Here is a 20,281-nt window from a genome sequence, read left to right as displayed (position 1 = left end):
TAATAGTTATATTTATCAAGTTTTACTTTTGAGAATACACTTCTAAACAATGTACATAAGTAAAACACTAAAACTTAACGAGCATCAATACACTAGTACTCAAAAAATAATACTACGCAAAATTTATAATGTTCAATACAGCACAACAATTATAGTGTTAAGTACTACTGCTAATCAGACAAATTAATTTAGCTTCAGGTTCGTTTACTGTAGTTGATCAAACTGCTAGCTATTATGAATGGGCGGATGAGCTAGTTTAGTTGTGGTCTCCATATATGCATGAGCGTCCACACACACACAGTTTATTTAAAATGTTAAATTAGGAGCTAATTCTGTGTCATGTGATCATCTTTAACTAGACAAAGATGTGATGATCAGCCACTACTTAGACAACATTCAATTGCCATTTTCATGCTTGCTTAATTAATTTGCTTTCTTAAAGTCGTTATGGATCGAGGAAATTAATTAGCTTGAGATATATATATATATATATATATATATATATATATATATATATATATATATATTATGTATACAAGACAAAGGCATTGATCATGGCCTAATTAGCAATTAAATTGCAAGCCGCCTCAAAATAAAATTAATGAGTTAATTAGACATGACATATATGCTCCTTGCAGCACCAATAATATTATTGGTGCACCAAGAAAATGATGGGCTTATAATTAATTATATTTACCGTTAATTTGGTGAAATTAATTAAGTATATTTATTTGATTAGGCTAATTAAACCAATTAATTAAGCTAGCCGTCATGTATAGGCGATTTTGATTAAAGAATATATGTGAATTTAAAGAAGAGTGTTGAGAATTATACTTACAAGTGTTCATTAGTTGGAGTTAACATCTCTTACACATTTTATCAAATACTATGTATGCATACAACACAACTTATAAACACATCATACATTTTATTAAACATATTTCCTTACTACAAATTTAAAAAACCAATTTAAAAGAATCACAACAAAATATCAATTTACAAGAGAGTGAGAGACATTTACATAAAATTAATTAATTAAACTACTTGATTTAATTCTAGAGCTTGGAAGTACGGAACCCCTCACTCTCACCGTACGCTAAAGCTGAATGGAGGCTAAAGCTCGACTTGAAGTCGCACGGAGGAGCAACAAGGAACGATGGCAATAGAGATGCGAGATGCAGCAAAGTGCAGATGCATAAGACGAGAGAGAACAAAGAATAGAGAAGGAAGAAAGAAGAAGCCAGAAGGGAATTGGGGGGCTCTTGCGTTTTGGCCCCCTCCGCGTGATAAAACTACGCCGTCCTACGAGTCATTTATTTAAAAAAAAAAATTCAGATGTAAAATGACGTCGTTTTATATCTAAATTTTTTTTTTTGTAAAAAATTTAGAGTTGGAGTTCGGAGCTCCTCCGACTCCGACTCTAAAATGGGGTTCGGAATAGCTCTGAACTTCGACTCTGAAATTCGATCACTCTGACTTCATTAGAGTTAAATTCGAGGCAAATGTCGGATGGAATGAAAAATTTCAAAATTTTACTCAACCCTAATTGCCATGTAAATAAAACCTCAATAAAATTGCAAGGAGTTATGAGCAATTAATGAAAGAAACGTACAAGAGGCCATAAAATCGACTTTTACTATTTGTTTGAAAAAAAAATAGAGACTCGCGTAAAGAGTTTCTGAAGACAATAATCCAGCTACGAGGAATTAACACCAAACGTGTAACGTTCATTTATAAGAATAAAAAGACAACGCTATCAATCATAAATTTTTTTTTCAAAAAAATAAAAAGAAAAAACCTGATCAACTTTAAATTAAGACACTCAATCATGATCAACAATAAATACAAGCTACACAACTCTTAACCTTAATGGCTTAAAAGAATTTCAAAAAACACCATTAGTACTAGACAATAAACAAACGTTACAACTAATATTTATTAAAAAAATACCAACAGGGTCTTTCTTTGCTCAAAAAAATCAATAGTAGTGTTTTTATATTATACATTTCAATTAAAATGGAGAAGATCCATTCATCTCCCTTCAATTCAAAAGGTGCTATTCAATAAGTTCTGCTTAACGACTCTCCTTCTATCTTAAGTGAACATTTGAATTATACATATCCTATACTCATTTGTGGAGATACTTTTACTTTTTAATGGGTTGAACAGGTTTTTCATCTTACAAATAAGGCGTATCTTGTTTAGCTAAAACTTTTGAAATTATACCTTTATTTTCATGCCTTCTTATCCACTACTTTGACCGTTGACAAACAAAGAGGAATAGTCCAAAACCAGGCTACTCTAGTGCCTAACATAAGAAGCATTCAAATAGGATTTATATTGCAAAGATAATATTTTTATAAAAGCGTCGGCTGTTCGCTATCAAAGTGGGTCAAGTTGGTGCAAAATGGCAATCCTAGAGCGGTTCTACTCGTAATGTTATTCTCAGCAAGACAAGTACTATTTTATTTTTTTCCTCTTTTAACATTGATTTGTCCTGTGACATTTGAACTTCCTTCCCAACTTTCCAATTCATTTTACATTTTAAATGATAGATATTTAGACAAACGAACCCCCACTGAAATGAGATGACAAGTGGCTGTCATATCAACCAGATAAATAAATCTAAAAACGCTTCTTTTGTCACTGTTCTTCCATTTTTATTATTTTTGTTTACTGTTTACCGTTTGAACTTTGGCACCCTGGAAGAAGGTACCGTAATGGGGGGGGGGGGAGCCTTAAAAATAACATGTGGAAATTAGGATTCAGCACGTGGGTTGAGCTGTGACTGATTTGTTGCAGCCACCACCATTTTCAAACCCACGTTCACGGGTGGCCTGACACGTCTTCTTTAGTTCTTACACTTTGCAGCACGAGTCTTGTATTCTATTCTATTTCTGTAATTCCACATTTTCCTCATTATAAAACTGTGCTTCGCTTTCGTGCTTCTTCTTGTATGAAAAGGACTTCAAATTTCAAAATACAAAAACCCACGTCACTTTATCGTAAACAAACATTTTTCTTACTTGTACTTCCAATCCCGAGCTCGCTTGCAGAGAAATCATGGGTTTCTTCAAGTGGGTCTCCTTGATTTTCATCCTTAACTTGTTTGGTCCGAGGTCCGCTTTCTCAGATTCTTCTTCGACCTCAAATGGGCTCTCAGAAATCCCCAAAAGGTTTCTCCAATATGCCAAGAGTCCGGAACTGTTTGATTGGATGGTGGGAATCAGAAGGAAAATACACGAAAACCCAGAATTGGGTTTTGAGGAGTTTGAGACTAGTAAGCTTATCAGAGCAGAATTGGATAAGATGGGTATTCCCTATAATTACCCAGTTGCAGTTACTGGTGTTATCGGCTTCATTGGGACTGGTGGAGCCCCTTTTGTGGCCATAAGGGCTGATATGGATGCTCTTGCTATGCAGGTTCGATTAGATTTTGATTATGCATTCAATATAAGCAGGATGTATGAGTATAGTTCATTGTTGTAAGATTGAGTGACTTGTTGATATTTGAATGTGTAGATTGGGAATTTGGCAAGTAGGGATTATTCTGTGATATTCGAAAAATTTTGTTTTTGCTATTTGTGTTGACGGGGTCTTGAATTTATAGGAAATGGTGGAGTGGGAGCATAAGAGTAGAATTCCAGGGAAGATGCATGCTTGTGGGCATGATGCCCATGTTGCAATGCTTCTTGGAGCTGCAAAGATCCTTCAAGAGCATCGTGAAGAGTTAAAGGTCTGTTGGTCCATCTTTGCTTCTTAATTTCATATTATCACATGTCAGGAAAAAATGGGTATGTTATATTGTTTTTCGCTTGACTGATATAACTGCCCTCCTTACCTAAAGTAAATAATATAACAGTAATAAGTTATGACAATAAGGCTAAGATCTGTAGATGGTCCAGCTTTGCTGAGTATGAAGTTTTTTTTCTAAGTTCTTATTTCAGAATTTTATATGGATTTGTGATCGGTTTTAAGACGCATCCTTTTTCCACTATGTATGGAGTTTATGACCAATTTCTAAGGGGGAACATGATGCATCCGTTAAAAAGTCAGTTTGCTACAGTGAGATCCCTGTTGGAGAGGGGCTCAAAAGTGCCGATAACAGTTGTTAGCCATTAGAAAAGAATATCTAATTCTCCATTAAACAATAAAGTATAGTTTGTTACTTTTGTATGGATACTAGCTGCAAACTTTCTCCTTCTTCTTCTACTATGGGGGAGTGGGGAGGATCAATTATTCTTGATGGAAGTTCTGTGACCTAATTAGAGATTGAAAGCACAACTAATAACCCAAAGCAGTCACTTATTGCTCAGATGGCCAATTATGGTTCTTTATCCCCCTCTTATGCTTACTGATAGATACAAACACTTGCAGGGAACTGTTATACTTGTTTTCCAACCAGCTGAGGAAGGTGGTGGAGGGGCCATGAAAGTAATAGATGCTGGAGCATTAGAGAATGTAAATGCTATCTTTGGCTTGCATGTTGCACCTAATCTACCTGTTGGTGAAGCACACTCCAGAGCTGGTCCCATAGGGGCTGGGAGCGGCTTCTTTGAAGCTGTAATAAGTGGAAAAGGAGGCCATGCAGCCATTCCTCAACATTCAGTAGATCCAATATTGGCAGCTTCTAATGTGATTGTTAGCTTACAACATCTTGTTTCACGTGAAGCTGATCCACTGGACCCACAGGTACATCTGATATTTCTCACATTACATCTATTTCTGATTATCTCTCCTTTTTCCTTTCTGTTCAAAGTCATAAAATCTTTATGTGTATTTTGTGAAATAAAGATAAAAGGGGAAGTGGGGGAAGGGGTTGGTTGACATTGCATCCATTTTGTGAAAAGTAACTATCCTCTATAGCCGCCTAACAGAGGTTTGTACCTCATGTTGAAGTGACTCGAGCACCTCTCTAACATGATGGTTCATCTGGTAGCAAGTGTGATTGTTGAGAAACCAACCATCAAATCACCATGTTTGCAATGTCTAAAGTTGCATGGGACATAATTATGATGGAGTAAAAGAATAGTAACTAAAAAAATCTATGTATCTTGTATATGAGGTTATTGTTATTAGTTATTATTAGAAGATTAAAGTTGTTGCTGAAAGTCTGAAACTCAATTAAGGGCCGTTGGATAAATTTATTCCATTTTTATTCTTGAAATTTGATCAAAGATATTTTCGAACATGAGATATGTAGCCACAAATAAGTAATTGAAGACTCCAATGATATCGGTATATTATAAAAAAAAAATTGTTGAAATGCTTGTGGAAGGAAAAAAAAAAAAGTGAGGGTCTTATATGCTATTTTAAGAGGCAAATGATACTGGTATGGGGCATTAGGCCATTAGCTGATGCAATGATTAAACTTACAGGCTGTCAAACTGGAGTTAATTCATGCATTTTAAAGGTTAGGACCCCATCTTTTAACTCAGCTTTCAAGGGGACTAACACTGGGTAATTTTTGTAACACGACTGTATAATTACTTCAAATGAAAACTTGTCTTCTGATCTCATTAACTCCTCATGCGGTCCATGATATTTAACTAAGTTGTTCCCCTTCAATTAGCTCTGAGAACCTCATTTTTGTGGATAACCCATGGCACTAGCTTCTTCTGTTACAATGTTTTCATGCATGTCAGGCATCAAATTTCCATGAGATATATTGTTCTTATGATATTTAGCAATTGTCCTGTGTCTTTGCAGGTAGTTACTGTTGCGAGATTCCAAGGTGGTGGTGCATTCAATGTTATTCCGGATTCTGTAACAATTGGCGGCACCTTTCGTGCATTTTCAAAGGAAAGTTTTATGCAACTCCGGCAGCGGATTGAGGAGGTACTGAAGTTGAATGATGTATCATCCCATATATGGCAAAGTCTTATGTCACATTGGTTGGAATTGATAATGAAAAATTCATAGCTAATAAACTCTCAAGAAACAGTTCTTCATGCATATATCTCTAACTTGGTTACTTCCTCTGTAGCTTACTTCCCATGCAATGCGCCCTGCCCTCTCTTTGCTATAACAAACCGATTTTCTTCTTCAACAGGTTATCACAGGGCAGGCTGCTGTGCAGAGGTGTAATGCAACTGTGAATTTTTTCACAGAGGAGAAAAACTTCTTCCCTCCAACCATAAACAATAAAGGTTTGCATGAGTACTTCTTAGATGTCGCTGGGGATATGCTTGGCACCCACAGAGTCAAGGACTTGAAACCGGTGATGGGGTCAGAGGATTTTGCATTTTACCAAGAGGTAATACCTGGATACTTCTTTTTACTCGGGATGGAGAATGGGACTCGTGGACGGCTAGAATCATTGCATTCACCATACTTCCAAATTAATGAAGATGCATTTCCATATGGTGCTGCTCTTCATGCATCATTGGCTGCTAGGTATCTGCTTGAATTCCAGCAGGAGGTTTCTGTTTCTGACAGAAACTATCATGATGAGTTGTAAATGTTTCTTGACCATCTTGTTGCCTGTTCGAATTCCATACGGGCTTTGGCACGACCAAATTTTCACCAGGTATTGTGTTTATATTTGTAACTGCTTCAGTTGTAGATGACATGTTTTGAAATCAAGTCATCTCCGTCAAATAGTTTAGGTTCATTATGTCAGCACTGTTGATTTCATATGTTTAGCAACAAAGTCATCAATTTGTCAGCTTATCCATCCGGTTGAAAAAGAAAATGATATTTTGACATCTTCAATCCCGAGCATTTCACATCCTACAAGCATTCTTTTGACTTTCTTGAGTGTCTTTCAAAACTTTGAATAATGCAATTAGAGTTGTTGTATTTTATAAGATAAAAGTGATATATATATATATATGTATGTATATATCGTTCCACTTGCTGCTTTGTATCTATTATTTGCATTGCTTACGAGTCATGAAATGTATCACAATTAAAGGTTGTTCTTGCAGCCAACAAGATAGAAACGTGCATAAAAAGTACTTGTCAATGAATACTTTACAGATGCATTACCAATTATCTCACGTCATGGAAATTGGAATACGTTTTAGAGTCAAACATGATGCGATTCCCATGGCTAGAAAGGTCGTGAACTAATTCAAGGCAGTTGCTTGTTGTAATGAATAATGTGCATACGCATGGTGCTACGAACTCAGAATTTAATAAATGAACTCATAACTAAAAATCTTCTTCAATTCGAACATAACTTAAAAAAAACTCAAGACAGGTTTTTAATGGATCTCAACACTTTCAAAAAATCTCATAAAACCCTTGCATCCAAAAATTCCACAGTTGACTGACAACTCAATATTCGTAATGTCTTTATGCCTGAGATCTACTAAGACAATAATTTAGGTCATAACTACACGCTCCAACAAACATTCACCAGAACATGCATCTCAAAAGCCGAGCATTTATCAGAAGCCTAGAACTTTGGAGGATAATTCCAATAGAGGATCCAAAGCACTTGGGGCAAACTTTCTTGCAAAAAGGAAACAAAGTGACGAGGGCTGGTTATTGTAAAGGCATGTCTTACTCTCAAAAATCTTCTTGAAAAACTCCTCCTTGATATCTGCCTTGCCAAATGTAGCAGGGTGAGCACCACCTCTTGACCAGTCCACATAAGTAAGGCTCCTGTTTGCCAAAAGATGTGGAGTTTGGATGCTCAGCATTGTCTGGAAGTAGTGCTCATCCACATAGCAAGCCGGTTGGCAAAATTTTTTGAATTTAGGGTAGTAAGTGGTGTCTTCGATTATCTTAACTGCAAGTTCTCGATTTACTTCAAACCACTGATACCCTTTACGCCAGTCAGTGAGGTTGACCTCAGGTGCCATGTTCTCATCATAGCGCCCTCTCCCATAAGGTCCAGGTTCATCAATCGATCCCATAAAGCTGTACCTGGATTTTGATATGTAGCGATAAACAATGCTGAAGTTGTGGAGAGGAATGCATGCCTCCGAAAGGAGGACAAACCATTCATTTGAGATATCAAGCAAAGCATTAGCTAGGAGTCTCCTCTCAGCTTCACACATACTCATTCTTCCCCACTCTGCCACCTGCTCAGAAATACGACCAGAGAAATATGAGTGGATTTAAGTTTCCAACAAGGAAAAACATGCTGATCCTTTTTGTTTTATTTTGCTCTCTTTTCATGAAAGAAAACGTACTGAATAAAAATGTGCTCAAGTAGCTATTGAGAAACTGGAAAATCTTTAATCTAGCTAATCATCTTTTTTCATTACGCCACACGCATAATTGCCTCCTCCAGACATAAAAAGCATACAGACTCAGAAGCTTCACTAGAAACTGGATTGCTAAATTAATTTTTTCAATCAAACTGGACTTCAAAAGAAAATGCTCTAATAAAGTCAGCACAAACTGCTAAAATATGGGGATAGCATTGCAGAACAGGAATTTCAAGGTAAATAGCTAATGGTGTAAGATATCTGCTAGTTGGCGAATTCACCTGGAGAGAAGGCAATTTATAACTGAAATATTTTCTCCCCCTAAAAGTGTGCCATTTTCACCTGTTATTCAGTGGCAATAAGCGACATCTTAGCCTGGTGGATTCTTACATGCAGAAGCAGATAGCCATGACAACGCATCATTGGAGATATACTTAAAATTAAGAAAAGGGGTAGGTTGGGAATGAACGGATAACCACTACAAGTATGCAGCATGGTCCACGACTTTTTATTAAGGTTACCAATTTCCTCCCACTCAAACTGCTAAAACCACAGCAAATTATTATCAGATGCAACTAAAGTCAAGGTTGGATGGACAAAACCTGCTATGACATTTTACTCCATGAAATAAAACCATGATTAAAAGACACTGACACAAAGCACAGTCCCTGCCTTATGTTCAAATTATATGCTTGTATTGAGTACTGTTAGCTATTGCCAATTATCTCCCACTCCAAATCTTGGAACCACAACATAATTATTGTCAGACCCAACTCAATGACGTCCACTCTAAATTGAAGGTTGGATTGATAAAACCTGCTCTGACATTTTACTCTTATCTACGAACAAAACCATGTTTGTAAGACACTTGCACAAAAGAGTGGCCTCCACCATATGGTCAAATTATATGCTCATTAAAAAGGCAAAAGCTTGGATGTAAACCGATATGGTTTTAGGGAACCTCCTCCTTTACTAATTGAGAAGGTTATTCCAAATATTTGTGTAGATCAACTGCAAGGGCCCATTTTCAATTTGAGCCAGCTAACCCTTCAACATTCAACTAGGCTAGGATCTTTCAAACTATATGCCATCTATCAATTCACTTAGCACTAAATGCCCTTTATCCGTGCAGTTGATAGACTTCAACAAAAATGCTGAAACATTTCAAACCAAATCTAAATGGTCTTATCACCTATCAATGCTGTATTTAAAATTACCAACCATACAATCACTCTACCGTTGACCAAAATAAGAGAGAGAGACCTATCCACTTGGAAGTAATATTAAGCACATACTTAGCAATTTATAAAGATGGAAGTCTAGCATTCATGCAGAAACAACGCAATCGCAACCAATTACATGCTTTCCTTCGTCCCAAAATTCTATAGCTGAAGGCTCCCTATACATCTCAAAGGATTATTTTTCATCAGCATCAGATCCATTTCAATTAAAAATTATGAGGATGCTTAAGAACCGTATAGAGAGTTTTCAACGCATGTTCCGGAGAAGAATAATTTTGATGGCAATAAAATAAAATGCTTTTTTTATGAAAGAAATGTACAAACTCATTGCACCCGATATGTATTAAAAGATGAAAGGTTATGATACCTGGCTTGGGATTTGTCTCCTGTAAAAAACGGATGGTGTAAAACTGGCATTGTAAGATGGCAATGAATGAACATAGATCGAGTAAAGATCCTCATTCCCCTTAAAGAACCGCTCCCAAAGAGGTGCCATTGGCAATTGCCCCTTTGTCAAGAACATGAAGGCAATCTTGGGAACTCTCTTGAATGGATAAGTCTTTATCCGAGGAACAGATGAAGCCCGCCACAACAGTTCAGTGTCATTCATGGTGTGCAACAGATTTGATGGAGGTCTGATCCAGCTCTCTATATTGGTTAGCCCTTCAAAGCAAGCCTTGAGAGTGGACTCTGCAACCGGAGCAACAATCTGAACTTTGAAATATCGAGTCATATACACGCTAACAATAGAAACCCCAAGACCCAGAACCAAAAATATCAAGAAAAATTGGAGGGCTCTCAAAGGCAGAGCCCTAGATTGATTTGTTCTCACTGAACTGGCAGGGTCCTTGCCTTCCTCCAATGCCATCAACTTTGATTGCATCTTTACCTCGATTTCCAATCAAATCCGGCCTCTGGGTATCATAATTTCACAAATCCGGTAACACCCATTACATTTGAAAACTTCTCCCAGTGGCAATGATTTAGAATCAAACACGCGTATATCACCAGGACCGAGATCAGTCCAAAGAGGCCAATAAAAATCCAACCCCTCGCTATATGGGTACTTCTCAAAAAGGTGGCAGAGATACTACGATGCCAATGTGGGTGCTAACGGTGTGGGCCATATATAAGATTCGAGTTAGCACCAAAGACGTTTGAGAAATAAATGTGATTGTCACGGGTGCTTGGCAGAGGCCTTGAAGTGGTGCAGATCAGTAAGGCTTGGAGGAAGTCTGTTATGAGGTTGTTAGGAAGTTAGTTGCAGCAGTTTAAGCCGTTACGGGAACTGAGGTTTAATGAAACGAATCGTTTTAATTCTTACGGAAGTGTTGCGTTTTAGATTCTTAGCATCTGCGTTTAGTGTTTAGTGAAACGTTGCGTTTCATGATGTAAACTGATAGTTGCGTTTTACATTTGCTTTCTTGCGATTGTTAGAAGGTTGTTAGACATCTGCTTCTATAAAAGCAGAGGTAAGTAGGATGAAAAAAAAGAAAAATAATCCTGAGAGTCTGTTTGGGAGGTTGAGAGTTCCTCGAAAATTCTCTACAAGGTTTATGAATGAAATCTTGTTCAGTCTATTCTGTGTGTTGATTGTTTCTGAGGTTTTGTTACGATTTCCGGTGCTGGTTCAAGAATTCAGCAGCTTGAACCTTACAAGTGGTATCAGCAGTGGACGATCCTACAATGGCGGAGGGCACAAGAGGCTCGATGAAAAGTCAGCAAGAAGGTTTACAAAAGCAACAAGAAATTATGCAGAAGCAATTGGAGCATCATCACCAAGCAATCAGTGGGATTTCAGAAAGGTTAGATCAACTCACTGACATGTTACGTTCTGTTGTTGAATCCAGTCATGTTAATAATCAAGAAGTTCGTGGAGGGAATGGTGATGATAGGGGTGTAGTTTGGAGAGGGTTGCGTTTAGAATTTCCACGATTCAATGGCACTGATCCTAATGGGTGGGTTTTTAAAGCCACTCAATATTTTGACTACCACCAGACACCATTTCATCAGAAGTTATTAGTGGCTTCTTATCACATGGAAGGAGAGGCGTTGGTATGGTACCAAGAAGGGTTAGATTCTGGCCAATTTAATTCTTGGGAGTCCTTAATCTTGGCTTTACAAGTGAGGTTTGGGCCATCAGCATATGATGACCCAATGGAGGCCTTGATGAAGTTAAAGCAAACTTCTTCTGTCACTTTGTACAAGTCACAATTTGAAGCTTTGTCTAATCGATTAAAAGGACTATCTGAAAAACATAAACTTAGCTGTTTTCTGAGTGGGTTGAAAGATGAAGTCAGATTACCAGTCAAAATGTTTAATCCTGTCAATCTAGGTGCTGCTTTTGGATTGGCAAAAATCCAAGAGGAGTATATTTTATCTTCAAGAAGACCTTGGAAGACTAATCTGCATCTTGGTGAGAAAGGGGTTGTTGATAATCCAGTGGAAGTTTCTAATAGAGGGCCAAGAAATCAGATCCTAGCTAAGAGGATTACTTCCTTGCAGATGGATGAAAAAAGGAAAAAAGGTCTTTGTTACCACTGTGATGAGAAGTGGAACCCCAACCACATTTGTAAAACTCCAAAGGTTTATTTGTTGCATGTGGATAGCAGTGTAGAGAATGAGGAACCACAAGTGAATGAAGAGCTGGTAACAGAAGTTAATTCAGTTCTTGAAAAAGAATCTGAAGAGCTCGAGGTTTCCATTAGTGCAATTTCTGGTTGTACTAACAGCAATGCAATGAAGCTGTTGGGCAAGATTGGTTCATTTTCTGTTGAAATCTTGGTGGATTCAGGAAGTACTCATAACTTCTTGGATCCATTGGTCGTGGAGGCAGCAAAGCTAAAGGTGTTAAAGGATAGAGGTCTTCAAGTGAAGGTGGCTAATGGTGCTAAAATACTTAGCCAAGGCAGATGTGAAGAAAATATCAGCATTCAAGGTACTAAGTTCTTGGTTCCTTTTCATGTATTGAATTTGGGGGGTTGTGATATTGTATTGGGTGTCCAATGGTTGAAGACATTGGGGGGTATTCATTGGGATTTTACCAAGATGATCATGCAGTTTGTGGTGGGAGGAAAAAAGCTTTCTTTGCAAGGCTTAGTTTATGATTCAGTAGCAGTACACCCTGGATTGAATCTGTTGAAATCATCTTTTGTGAGGCAACAAGGGTGGTTGTTGCAGATAATGACCTTGGAGACTTGTGTAGTTGAAGGGCAAGTGCATAGTGAAGTGGAGCAATTGTTGGGGCTGTTTAAAGGAATATTTGAAGAACCCGAGTGCTTACCCCCACCTAGGGAATTTGATCATACGATTCTGTTGAAGGAGGGTGCTCAACCAGTTTCAGTTAGGCCTTATCGATATGCTCATTATCAAAAAGCTGAGATTGAGAAGATAGTGAATGAATTGCTCAGTAATGGAGTTATAAGGCCTAGCCAAAGTCCTTTTTCTTCACCTGTGTTGCTGGTAAAGAAAGCTGATGGTAGTTGGAGAATGTGTATTGACTATCGAGCCCTCAACAATGAAACCATTAAAGACAAGTTTCCCATACCTGTTATTGATGAGCTTCTCGATGAGCTTCATGGAGCTAAGATTTTTTCCAAACTTGACTTAAGGTCAGGTTATCATCAAATAAGGGTGAAAGAAGAAGATATTTCAAAAACTGCATTTAGAACTCATGAAGGCCATTATGAGTTCTTGGTAATGCCATTTGGGCTTACTAATGCACCTGCTACATTTCAAGGATTAATGAACCATGTCTTCAAGCCTTTTCTTAGAAGGTTTGTTTTGGTTTTTTTCGATGATATCTTGGTTTATAGTCAAGATTTTGCTCAGCATTTGGAACACTTGAAGGCAGTCTTAACTGTTTTGCAGCAACAAACTTTATTTGCTAAGAGATCTAAGTGTAAATTTGCTGTCCCTGAAATTGATTATTTGGGCCATATAATATCGGGAGATGGAGTTAAAGCAGATCCAGCCAAGATTTCTTCCATGATTGATTGGCCAATTCCAAAAACAGTGAAGGCATTGAGGGGCTTTTTGGGCCTGACTGGTTATTACAGGAAGTTCATACAGCACTATGGCTCAATAGCTTTACCACTTACTCAGCTGTTAAAAAAGAACTCTTTTCATTGGAATAAAGAAGCTGAAGCAGCTTTTGTTCAGTTGAAGAATGCAGTATCCAAACCTCCTGTATTAAGACTTCCAGACTTTACAAAGGAGTTTACCATTGAGTGTGATGCCTCGGGAGTGGGGCTGGGTGCTGTCTTGATGCAGGAAGGCCAGCCAATAGCTTTTTTCAGCAAAGCTTTAAAAGGCAAGGCTTTGTTACTCTCAACATATGAGAAAGAACTTTTGGCCTTGGTTTGTGCAGTGGCACGATGGAGACCATATCTTCTTGGTCAAGTTTTTAAAATCAAAACTGACCAACAAGCATTGAAACACTTGTTAGAACAAAAGGCAGCAACTGAAGCTCAGCAGAAGTGGATTTCCAAGCTTATGGGATATGATTTCAAGATTGAATATAAGAAGGGAAGGGATAACAAGGCAGCAGATGCTCTTTCAAGGAAAATGATGGAGGAGACAGCTACATTAGCCCTCATATCTTTTCCTACTCCTCTTTGGGTGGATGAGCTTAAGCAAAGTTATGTTCTTTCTGAGGATCTTTGCAGTATTATCACTGCCTTACAGCAAGGAAGTCCAGTTTCAAAAGATTACTCTATGCAGCAAGGTCTTTTGCTGAGGAAAGGTAAGCTGGTTATAGTACCTTCTTCCTCTTTTCAACAAAAGATTTTACACTATATCCATCATAACCCAGAAGCTGGGCATGTTGGGTATCATAAAACATTACAAAAGGCACGGATGGACTTTTATTGGCCTGGTATGAGAAGGGATATCAGAAAATTGGTGAAGGAGTGCCAGGCGTGTCAAGTGAATAAGCATGAAACAACACATCCAGCAGGATTATTGCAGCCATTGCCCATTCCTCAGACTCCTTGGCTGGACATTGCAATGGATTTTATTGAAGGCCTTCCATGTTCCAAGGGAATGACTGTTATCCTCACTGTGGTTGATAGATTGACCAAGTTTGGTCACTTTTTTCCTATGGCACACCCTTATACAGCTAGCAAGGTAGCTGAGGTGTTTTTTTCTGGAGTTTTTAAGCTTCATGGGCTGCCTAAGACTATAGTATCTGATCGTGATGTGGTCTTTACTAGCAAATTCTGGAGGCAATTATTTGAGATGCAAGGAGCTAATTTGGCTTTTTCCTCAGCATATCATCCTCAATCTGATGGCCAAGCAGAAGCTTTAAATAAATGTGTTGAAGGCTATTTGAGATCATACATTGGCACCAAGCCAAAGAATTGGAGTGCTTGCTTACCCATGGCAGAGTGGTGTTACAACACTACCATGCATTCATCGATTGGTATGACTCCATTCCAAGCACTTTATGGCATCTGTCCTCCTAAGCTGTTGACATATGTTCCTGGTACTACTGCTAATGCTGCAGTAGATCAGCAGCTGAAGTCTCGAGATGAAGTACTTTCTCTTTTAAAGGAGAATTTGGAAAAGGCACAAAGTAGAATGAAATGGTATGCTGATCAGAAGAGAATTGAAAGAGTATTTGAAGTGGGAGATTGGGTGTTCCTTAAACTGCAGCCTTATCGACAAAAATCAGTAGCATTGAGAAGAAATATGAAACTGGCCCCTCGATTCTATGGTCCCTTTCAGATCATTGAAAAGATTGGTCAAGTGGCATACAAATTGAATTTACCACCTTCAGCAAAAATACATCCTGTTTTCCATGTTTCTTGCTTAAAAAAGAAACTTGGAGATCAGATTTCCCCATTATCTACCTTACCTCCGGTCGATAGTGAAGGAAATGTGCAACCTGAACCTGAACTGATTCTAGAAAGAAGAATGAAGAAAGTGGGGAATCAAGCTTTAACTGAGGTATTGATCAAGTGGGTTGGGGCATCTGTGGAGGATAGTTCTTGGGAATTGCTGTGGAAGCTCAGATCTTTGTATCCTCACTTGGTAAGCACTGTCTTGCAATGATTGTCACGGGTGCCTTGTGGGCAAGGCCTTGAAGTGGTGGAGATTGTCACGGGTGCTTGGCAGAGGCCTTGAAGTGGTGCAGATCAGTAAGGCTTGGAGGAAGTGATTGCATCTTTACCTCGATTTCCAATCAAATCCGGCCTCTGGGTATCATAATTTCACAAATCCGGTAACACCCATTACATTTGAAAACTTCTCCCAGTGGCAATGATTTAGAATCAAACACGCGTATATCACCAGGACCGAGATCAGTCCAAAGAGGCCAATAAAAATCCAACCCCTCGCTATATGGGTACTTCTCAAAAAGGTGGCAGAGATACTACGATGCCAATGTGGGTGCTAACGGTGTGGGCCATATATAAGATTCGAGTTAGCACCAAAGACGTTTGAGAAATAAATGTGATCAGTTCATAGTCTCCGTCCTTGCAACAGCTTTCGTTGAATGTGAAGCTATCGGAGAGGTTAAAGGGACTTCGATATCCATGTTTCTGTTCTTTACGTTGAGATGTTTCTTGAAGACAAAAGAACTTGAAAATGTGAGGGGAATAGAGACAGAAGGGTGACAATAAGTAGGGTGGCGGTGGAAAAACCTAGGAATGGTATCGAGGTTTGTTCGCGGGTTTTGTCGGATCCTTCGAGATTGAGGAGGCTTGACAGGGTCGGTTCATGGTGTGTCCGCGGCAGAAAGCATTGCGTGCTTTAGCGATTTGTGGAGCGTGCACTTCTTGGCATTGGTTTACCGGCTGATCTAGGGAGCCAGAGAGAAAAAATAACCAGGAGCCGGACGCGGTGAGAAGTACCGATTTACACCATTCAGTAAACGCGCGACGCGTATAATTTCTAGAGAATCAAAAAGAGAAAATCATAAAACTGGATGCAATGATAATATGAGTTTTACGTCATCCAATGAGAGAGAGCCACGTCAGCTTTCTAATATTATTACAATGGACGTAAATACAGCAGATAAAGACTCTCTACCCGTCAGTCGCTCCGAAGCCCCCTCTCTCTCCTCAAGCTCCCTATCTCTCCTTAAGCTGTTTTTTTGGATATTTTGAGAGATGGGTTGTACTCCAGATTCATATACATATAGTACCGGCCTGATTAATGGGTTGTGTCGATTAAGAAAGATTGGAGAAGCAAAGGAGTTACTAAAAGAGATGGAGACAAAGTGTCGTTTGCCCAGTGTTGTGAGCTATACTTCTCTGATTCATGGTTGGATTGCTTGAAGAGATGAAGAGCAAAGAAACTGAACCAAATGTGTATGCCTACAGTGCTTTAATGGATGGTGATTAGCATACGGCATAAGCCCAATATGATAACATATATCACTTTAATTCATGGACTCTAAAGATGGACAACTACGAGAAGCTTTGGAGATTCTTGATAGAGGAGGGAGTATTAAAGATCTCACTATTGATCTAAAAGTTTTAAGATTGTTGAATATTAATTTGGTTAAATCTTTAATTCTCAAGATCATAACATTCCATCACGCTTCCGAATCCGACGTTCACGGCAGTCCACTCTATCGATACTGACCCGATGGTAGCCATTTCCCTTTTGACAGCTTCACTCATCTATCAATATTCAATAACTTAACACTATGTTCATACAAAGTACCAAAACATTTTAATCCAGCCTATAGGTCGCCCCTCCTTGACTTGAACCTATGACATGGTCCCTACTCTGATACCAATTGTTAAAGACCCGACCATTGATCCAAAAGCTCTAAAACTGTTGAATACTAGTTTGATTAAATCTTTAACCCTCATGATCATAACAGAGAAAGAGACTGAGAGGGGAGAGAGAGCTTGAGAATGATGGGCTTGACAAAGGCTCAAAAATATTCATCTCCACTATATCCGCGTGCATTGCAATTTGGTTTCGTTACAATACTGACGTGACTCTATCTCAACGTTAGAATACTGATGTGACTCTATCTCATTTAGAGTTGTCAAATTGGTTCTGATTGGACACAAGTGTTTCATCTCATCTCATTTAGTTATTATAATTTTCTCAAATTTTCACACAAAATATAATAAACAATTCAATTTTTCAAATCTCAAAACAAAAATAATATTCTAACAATATTTTATTCAATTTCAATTTTCATCTCAATTTACTATCCAAACCGCACCCAAGATTCATATCGCATCCGACTCAGACTGCCTCTCAATGAAAAATAGACTTGCTTGTAGAACGAAGTCCTATACCTCCATAACCACCCTCATTTCTCTCTCTCTCTCTCTCTCCCCCCTCAAGTTGCAGCCACCGACCTGCAGCCACCGCACGCAGTTCTCTCTCTCAAGTCCAAAACTCTCTTTCTCACCCCTCAGGTGCTCTCCCTCTCTCTCCCTTCCATTGGTGTATTTATTGCTATGTAAGCAGTTGATTGGGTGTATTTTAGAGGATGAGTGGGTGAATTTGTTGGTTGAATTTAGACCTTATGTGGTCTTAGTTAAGTTACCATGGATATTTATTTTGATTGTTTGTTAAACTATATATAGGAGTCGGTGATACTTCTTAAATGTTAAGTATTTTTTAGCGTAAGAATTATTGTTCAATGGGTTTTAATTTGGTTTTAGATTTTGCCAATCAACTTTTGCTCAAATCTCGGCGTGTGCATGTTAAATTCAATAATAAAAAAGTAGTTCAGGTGTATCATTGTGCGTTTTATTTGGTCCTTACTGAACCGTTGTTAATGAAATTTCTCATTGAAAAATATTTCATAGTCTCGATGAAATCAGAAGTTTCCAACAAACTGGGTTAAGAAGAGAGAGAGAGCGACTGGGTCTACTGAGAGAGATGGCTTCGTGACCACAAAATGGACGATGAAGAAATGGGATCATTTGAGATGAGAGATAGATAGAACTCGAGAGAAGATACCGAAGAGAGATAGAGACAGAATAGGGGAAATGTTTCCTCAACTAGCCCCTATGATCACTACCGTGAATTTTCTACATGTCATTTTTTATGGGCGGTGTAAAATGTAGATTCACACTAAGTCTGTTTTGAATATGTTCTTTATAATTAATGACTAAGTACGTTTGGGTGTTGAGAAGTGTTGAGAAATGTTGAGAATATTTGTGAATAGTTATGAGTAGAGATTGGAGTGAGTTTGTGAGTCCCATTGAGAGTATTTTAAGTTGTTTGGATGTGTGAAGTATGTTGAGTTGTTGACTTTTAAGTAGGTAGTTGAAAAATGTGTAAGTCCCATAAATATTATAGTAATTTTATTTTTAGTAATAAATATTATAATGATTTTATTATAGTGATTTTTTAATATTAATAAATATTATAGTGATTTTATTTTACTTTTATATATAATAATGATAAATATTATAATGATTTTATTTTTAATTTATATATAATAGTGATAAATATTATAATGATTTTATTTATATATATATATATATATATATATAATAGTGATAAATATTATAGTAATGTTATTATTTATTTATATATTATAGTGATTTTATTTTTAATTTATATATAATAGTGATAAATATTATAGTATATAATAGTGATTTTATTTTTATTTATATATTTTAGTGATTTTATTTTTTATTTATATATAATAGAGATAAATATTATAATGATTTTATTTTTTATTTATATATTATAGTGATTTTATTTTTTATTTATATATTATAATGATTTTATTTTTTTATTTATAATTAATAGTGATAAATATTATAATGATTTTATTTTTATTTATATATTTTAGTGATTTTATTTTTTAGTTATACATAATAGAGATAAATATTATAATGATTTTATTTTTTATTTATATATTATAGTGATTTCTATTTATTTATATATTATAATGATTTTTTTATATTTAATAGTGATAAATTTTATAGTGATTTTATTTTTTATTTATATATTATAGTGATTTTATTTTTTATTTATATATTATAGTGATTTTATTTTTTATTTATATATTATAGAGATTTTATTTTTTATTTATATATAATAGTTATAAATATATTTTATTTATATATTATAGTGATTTTATTTTTTATTTATATATAATAGTGATAAATATTTTTTATTTATATATTATAGTGATTTTATTTTTTATTTATATATTATAGTGATTTTATTTTTTATTTATATATTATAGCGATTTTATTTTTTATTTATATATTATAGTGATTTTATTTTTTATTTATATATAATAGTGATTTATTTTTTATTTATATATTATAGTGATTTTATTTTTTATTTATATATTATAGTGATTTTATTTTTTATTTATATATTATAATGATTTTATTTTTTATTTATATTTAATAGTGATAAATATTATAGTGATTTTATTTTTTATTTATATATTATAGTGATTTTATTTTTTATTTATATATTATAGAGATTTTATTTTTTATTTATATATAATAGTTATAAATATTTTTTATTTATATATTATAGTGATTTTATTTTTTATTTATATATAATAGTGATAAATATTTTTTATTTATATATTATAGTGATTTTATTTTTTATTTATATATTATAGTGATTTTATTTTTTATTTATATATTATAAAGATTTTATTTTTTATTTATATATAATAGTGATAAATATTTTTATTTATATATTATAGTGATTTTTTATTATTTATATATTATAATAATTTTTTTATTTATATTTAATAGTGATAAATATTATAGTGATTTTATTTTTTATTTATATATTATAGCGATTTTATTTTTTATTTATATATAATAGTGATAAATATTTTTTATTTATATTTAATAGTGACAAATATTATAGTGATTTATTTTTTATTTATATATTATAGTGATAAATATTATAGTGATT

General features: G+C 35.8%; 2 protein-coding genes across 4 annotated transcripts; one reads left to right on the top strand and one right to left on the bottom strand.

The window, feature by feature from the left end:
• Window positions 1–2,928: 2,928 nt before the first annotated feature.
• LOC108981999 (IAA-amino acid hydrolase ILR1-like 4) lies at window positions 2,929–6,849 on the top strand. Its single transcript, XM_018953261.2, has 5 exons — window positions 2,929–3,423; window positions 3,611–3,736; window positions 4,378–4,692; window positions 5,710–5,838; window positions 6,053–6,849. Exons 1-5 carry the CDS (start codon window positions 3,064–3,066, stop codon window positions 6,458–6,460), a joined length of 1,338 nt encoding a protein of 445 aa, XP_018808806.1. The 5' UTR covers window positions 2,929–3,063; the 3' UTR covers window positions 6,461–6,849.
• Window positions 6,850–7,119: 270 nt separating this feature from the next.
• Window positions 7,120–16,144, bottom strand: LOC108981991 (glycosyltransferase BC10-like). Of its 3 annotated transcripts, none has more exons than XM_035692691.1 (3): window positions 15,570–16,144; window positions 9,771–10,286; window positions 7,145–8,033 (listed from the first exon to the last, which is right to left on the bottom strand). In XM_035692691.1, the coding sequence occupies exons 2-3, from the start codon at window positions 10,284–10,286 to the stop codon at window positions 7,395–7,397; spliced, it is 1,155 nt and encodes a 384-aa protein (XP_035548584.1). In that variant the 5' UTR covers window positions 15,570–16,144; the 3' UTR covers window positions 7,145–7,394. The 3 variants fall into 3 exon arrangements, with proteins under 3 accessions (XP_018808798.1, XP_035548584.1, XP_035548585.1); XM_035692692.1 differs by having other exon boundaries at window positions 9,771–10,292; window positions 15,576–16,144; XM_018953253.2 differs by lacking the exon at window positions 15,570–16,144 and having other exon boundaries at window positions 7,120–8,033; window positions 9,771–10,589.
• Between the last annotated feature and the right edge of the window lie 4,137 nt (window positions 16,145–20,281).

The sequence above is a fragment of the Juglans regia genome, chromosome 7 (genome assembly GCF_001411555.2).
Source record: "Juglans regia cultivar Chandler chromosome 7, Walnut 2.0, whole genome shotgun sequence".
Taxonomy (NCBI): domain Eukaryota; kingdom Viridiplantae; phylum Streptophyta; class Magnoliopsida; order Fagales; family Juglandaceae; genus Juglans; species Juglans regia.
Note: the sequence above shows the minus strand (reverse complement) of the source record. Positions and strands in the feature narration are given on the sequence as shown.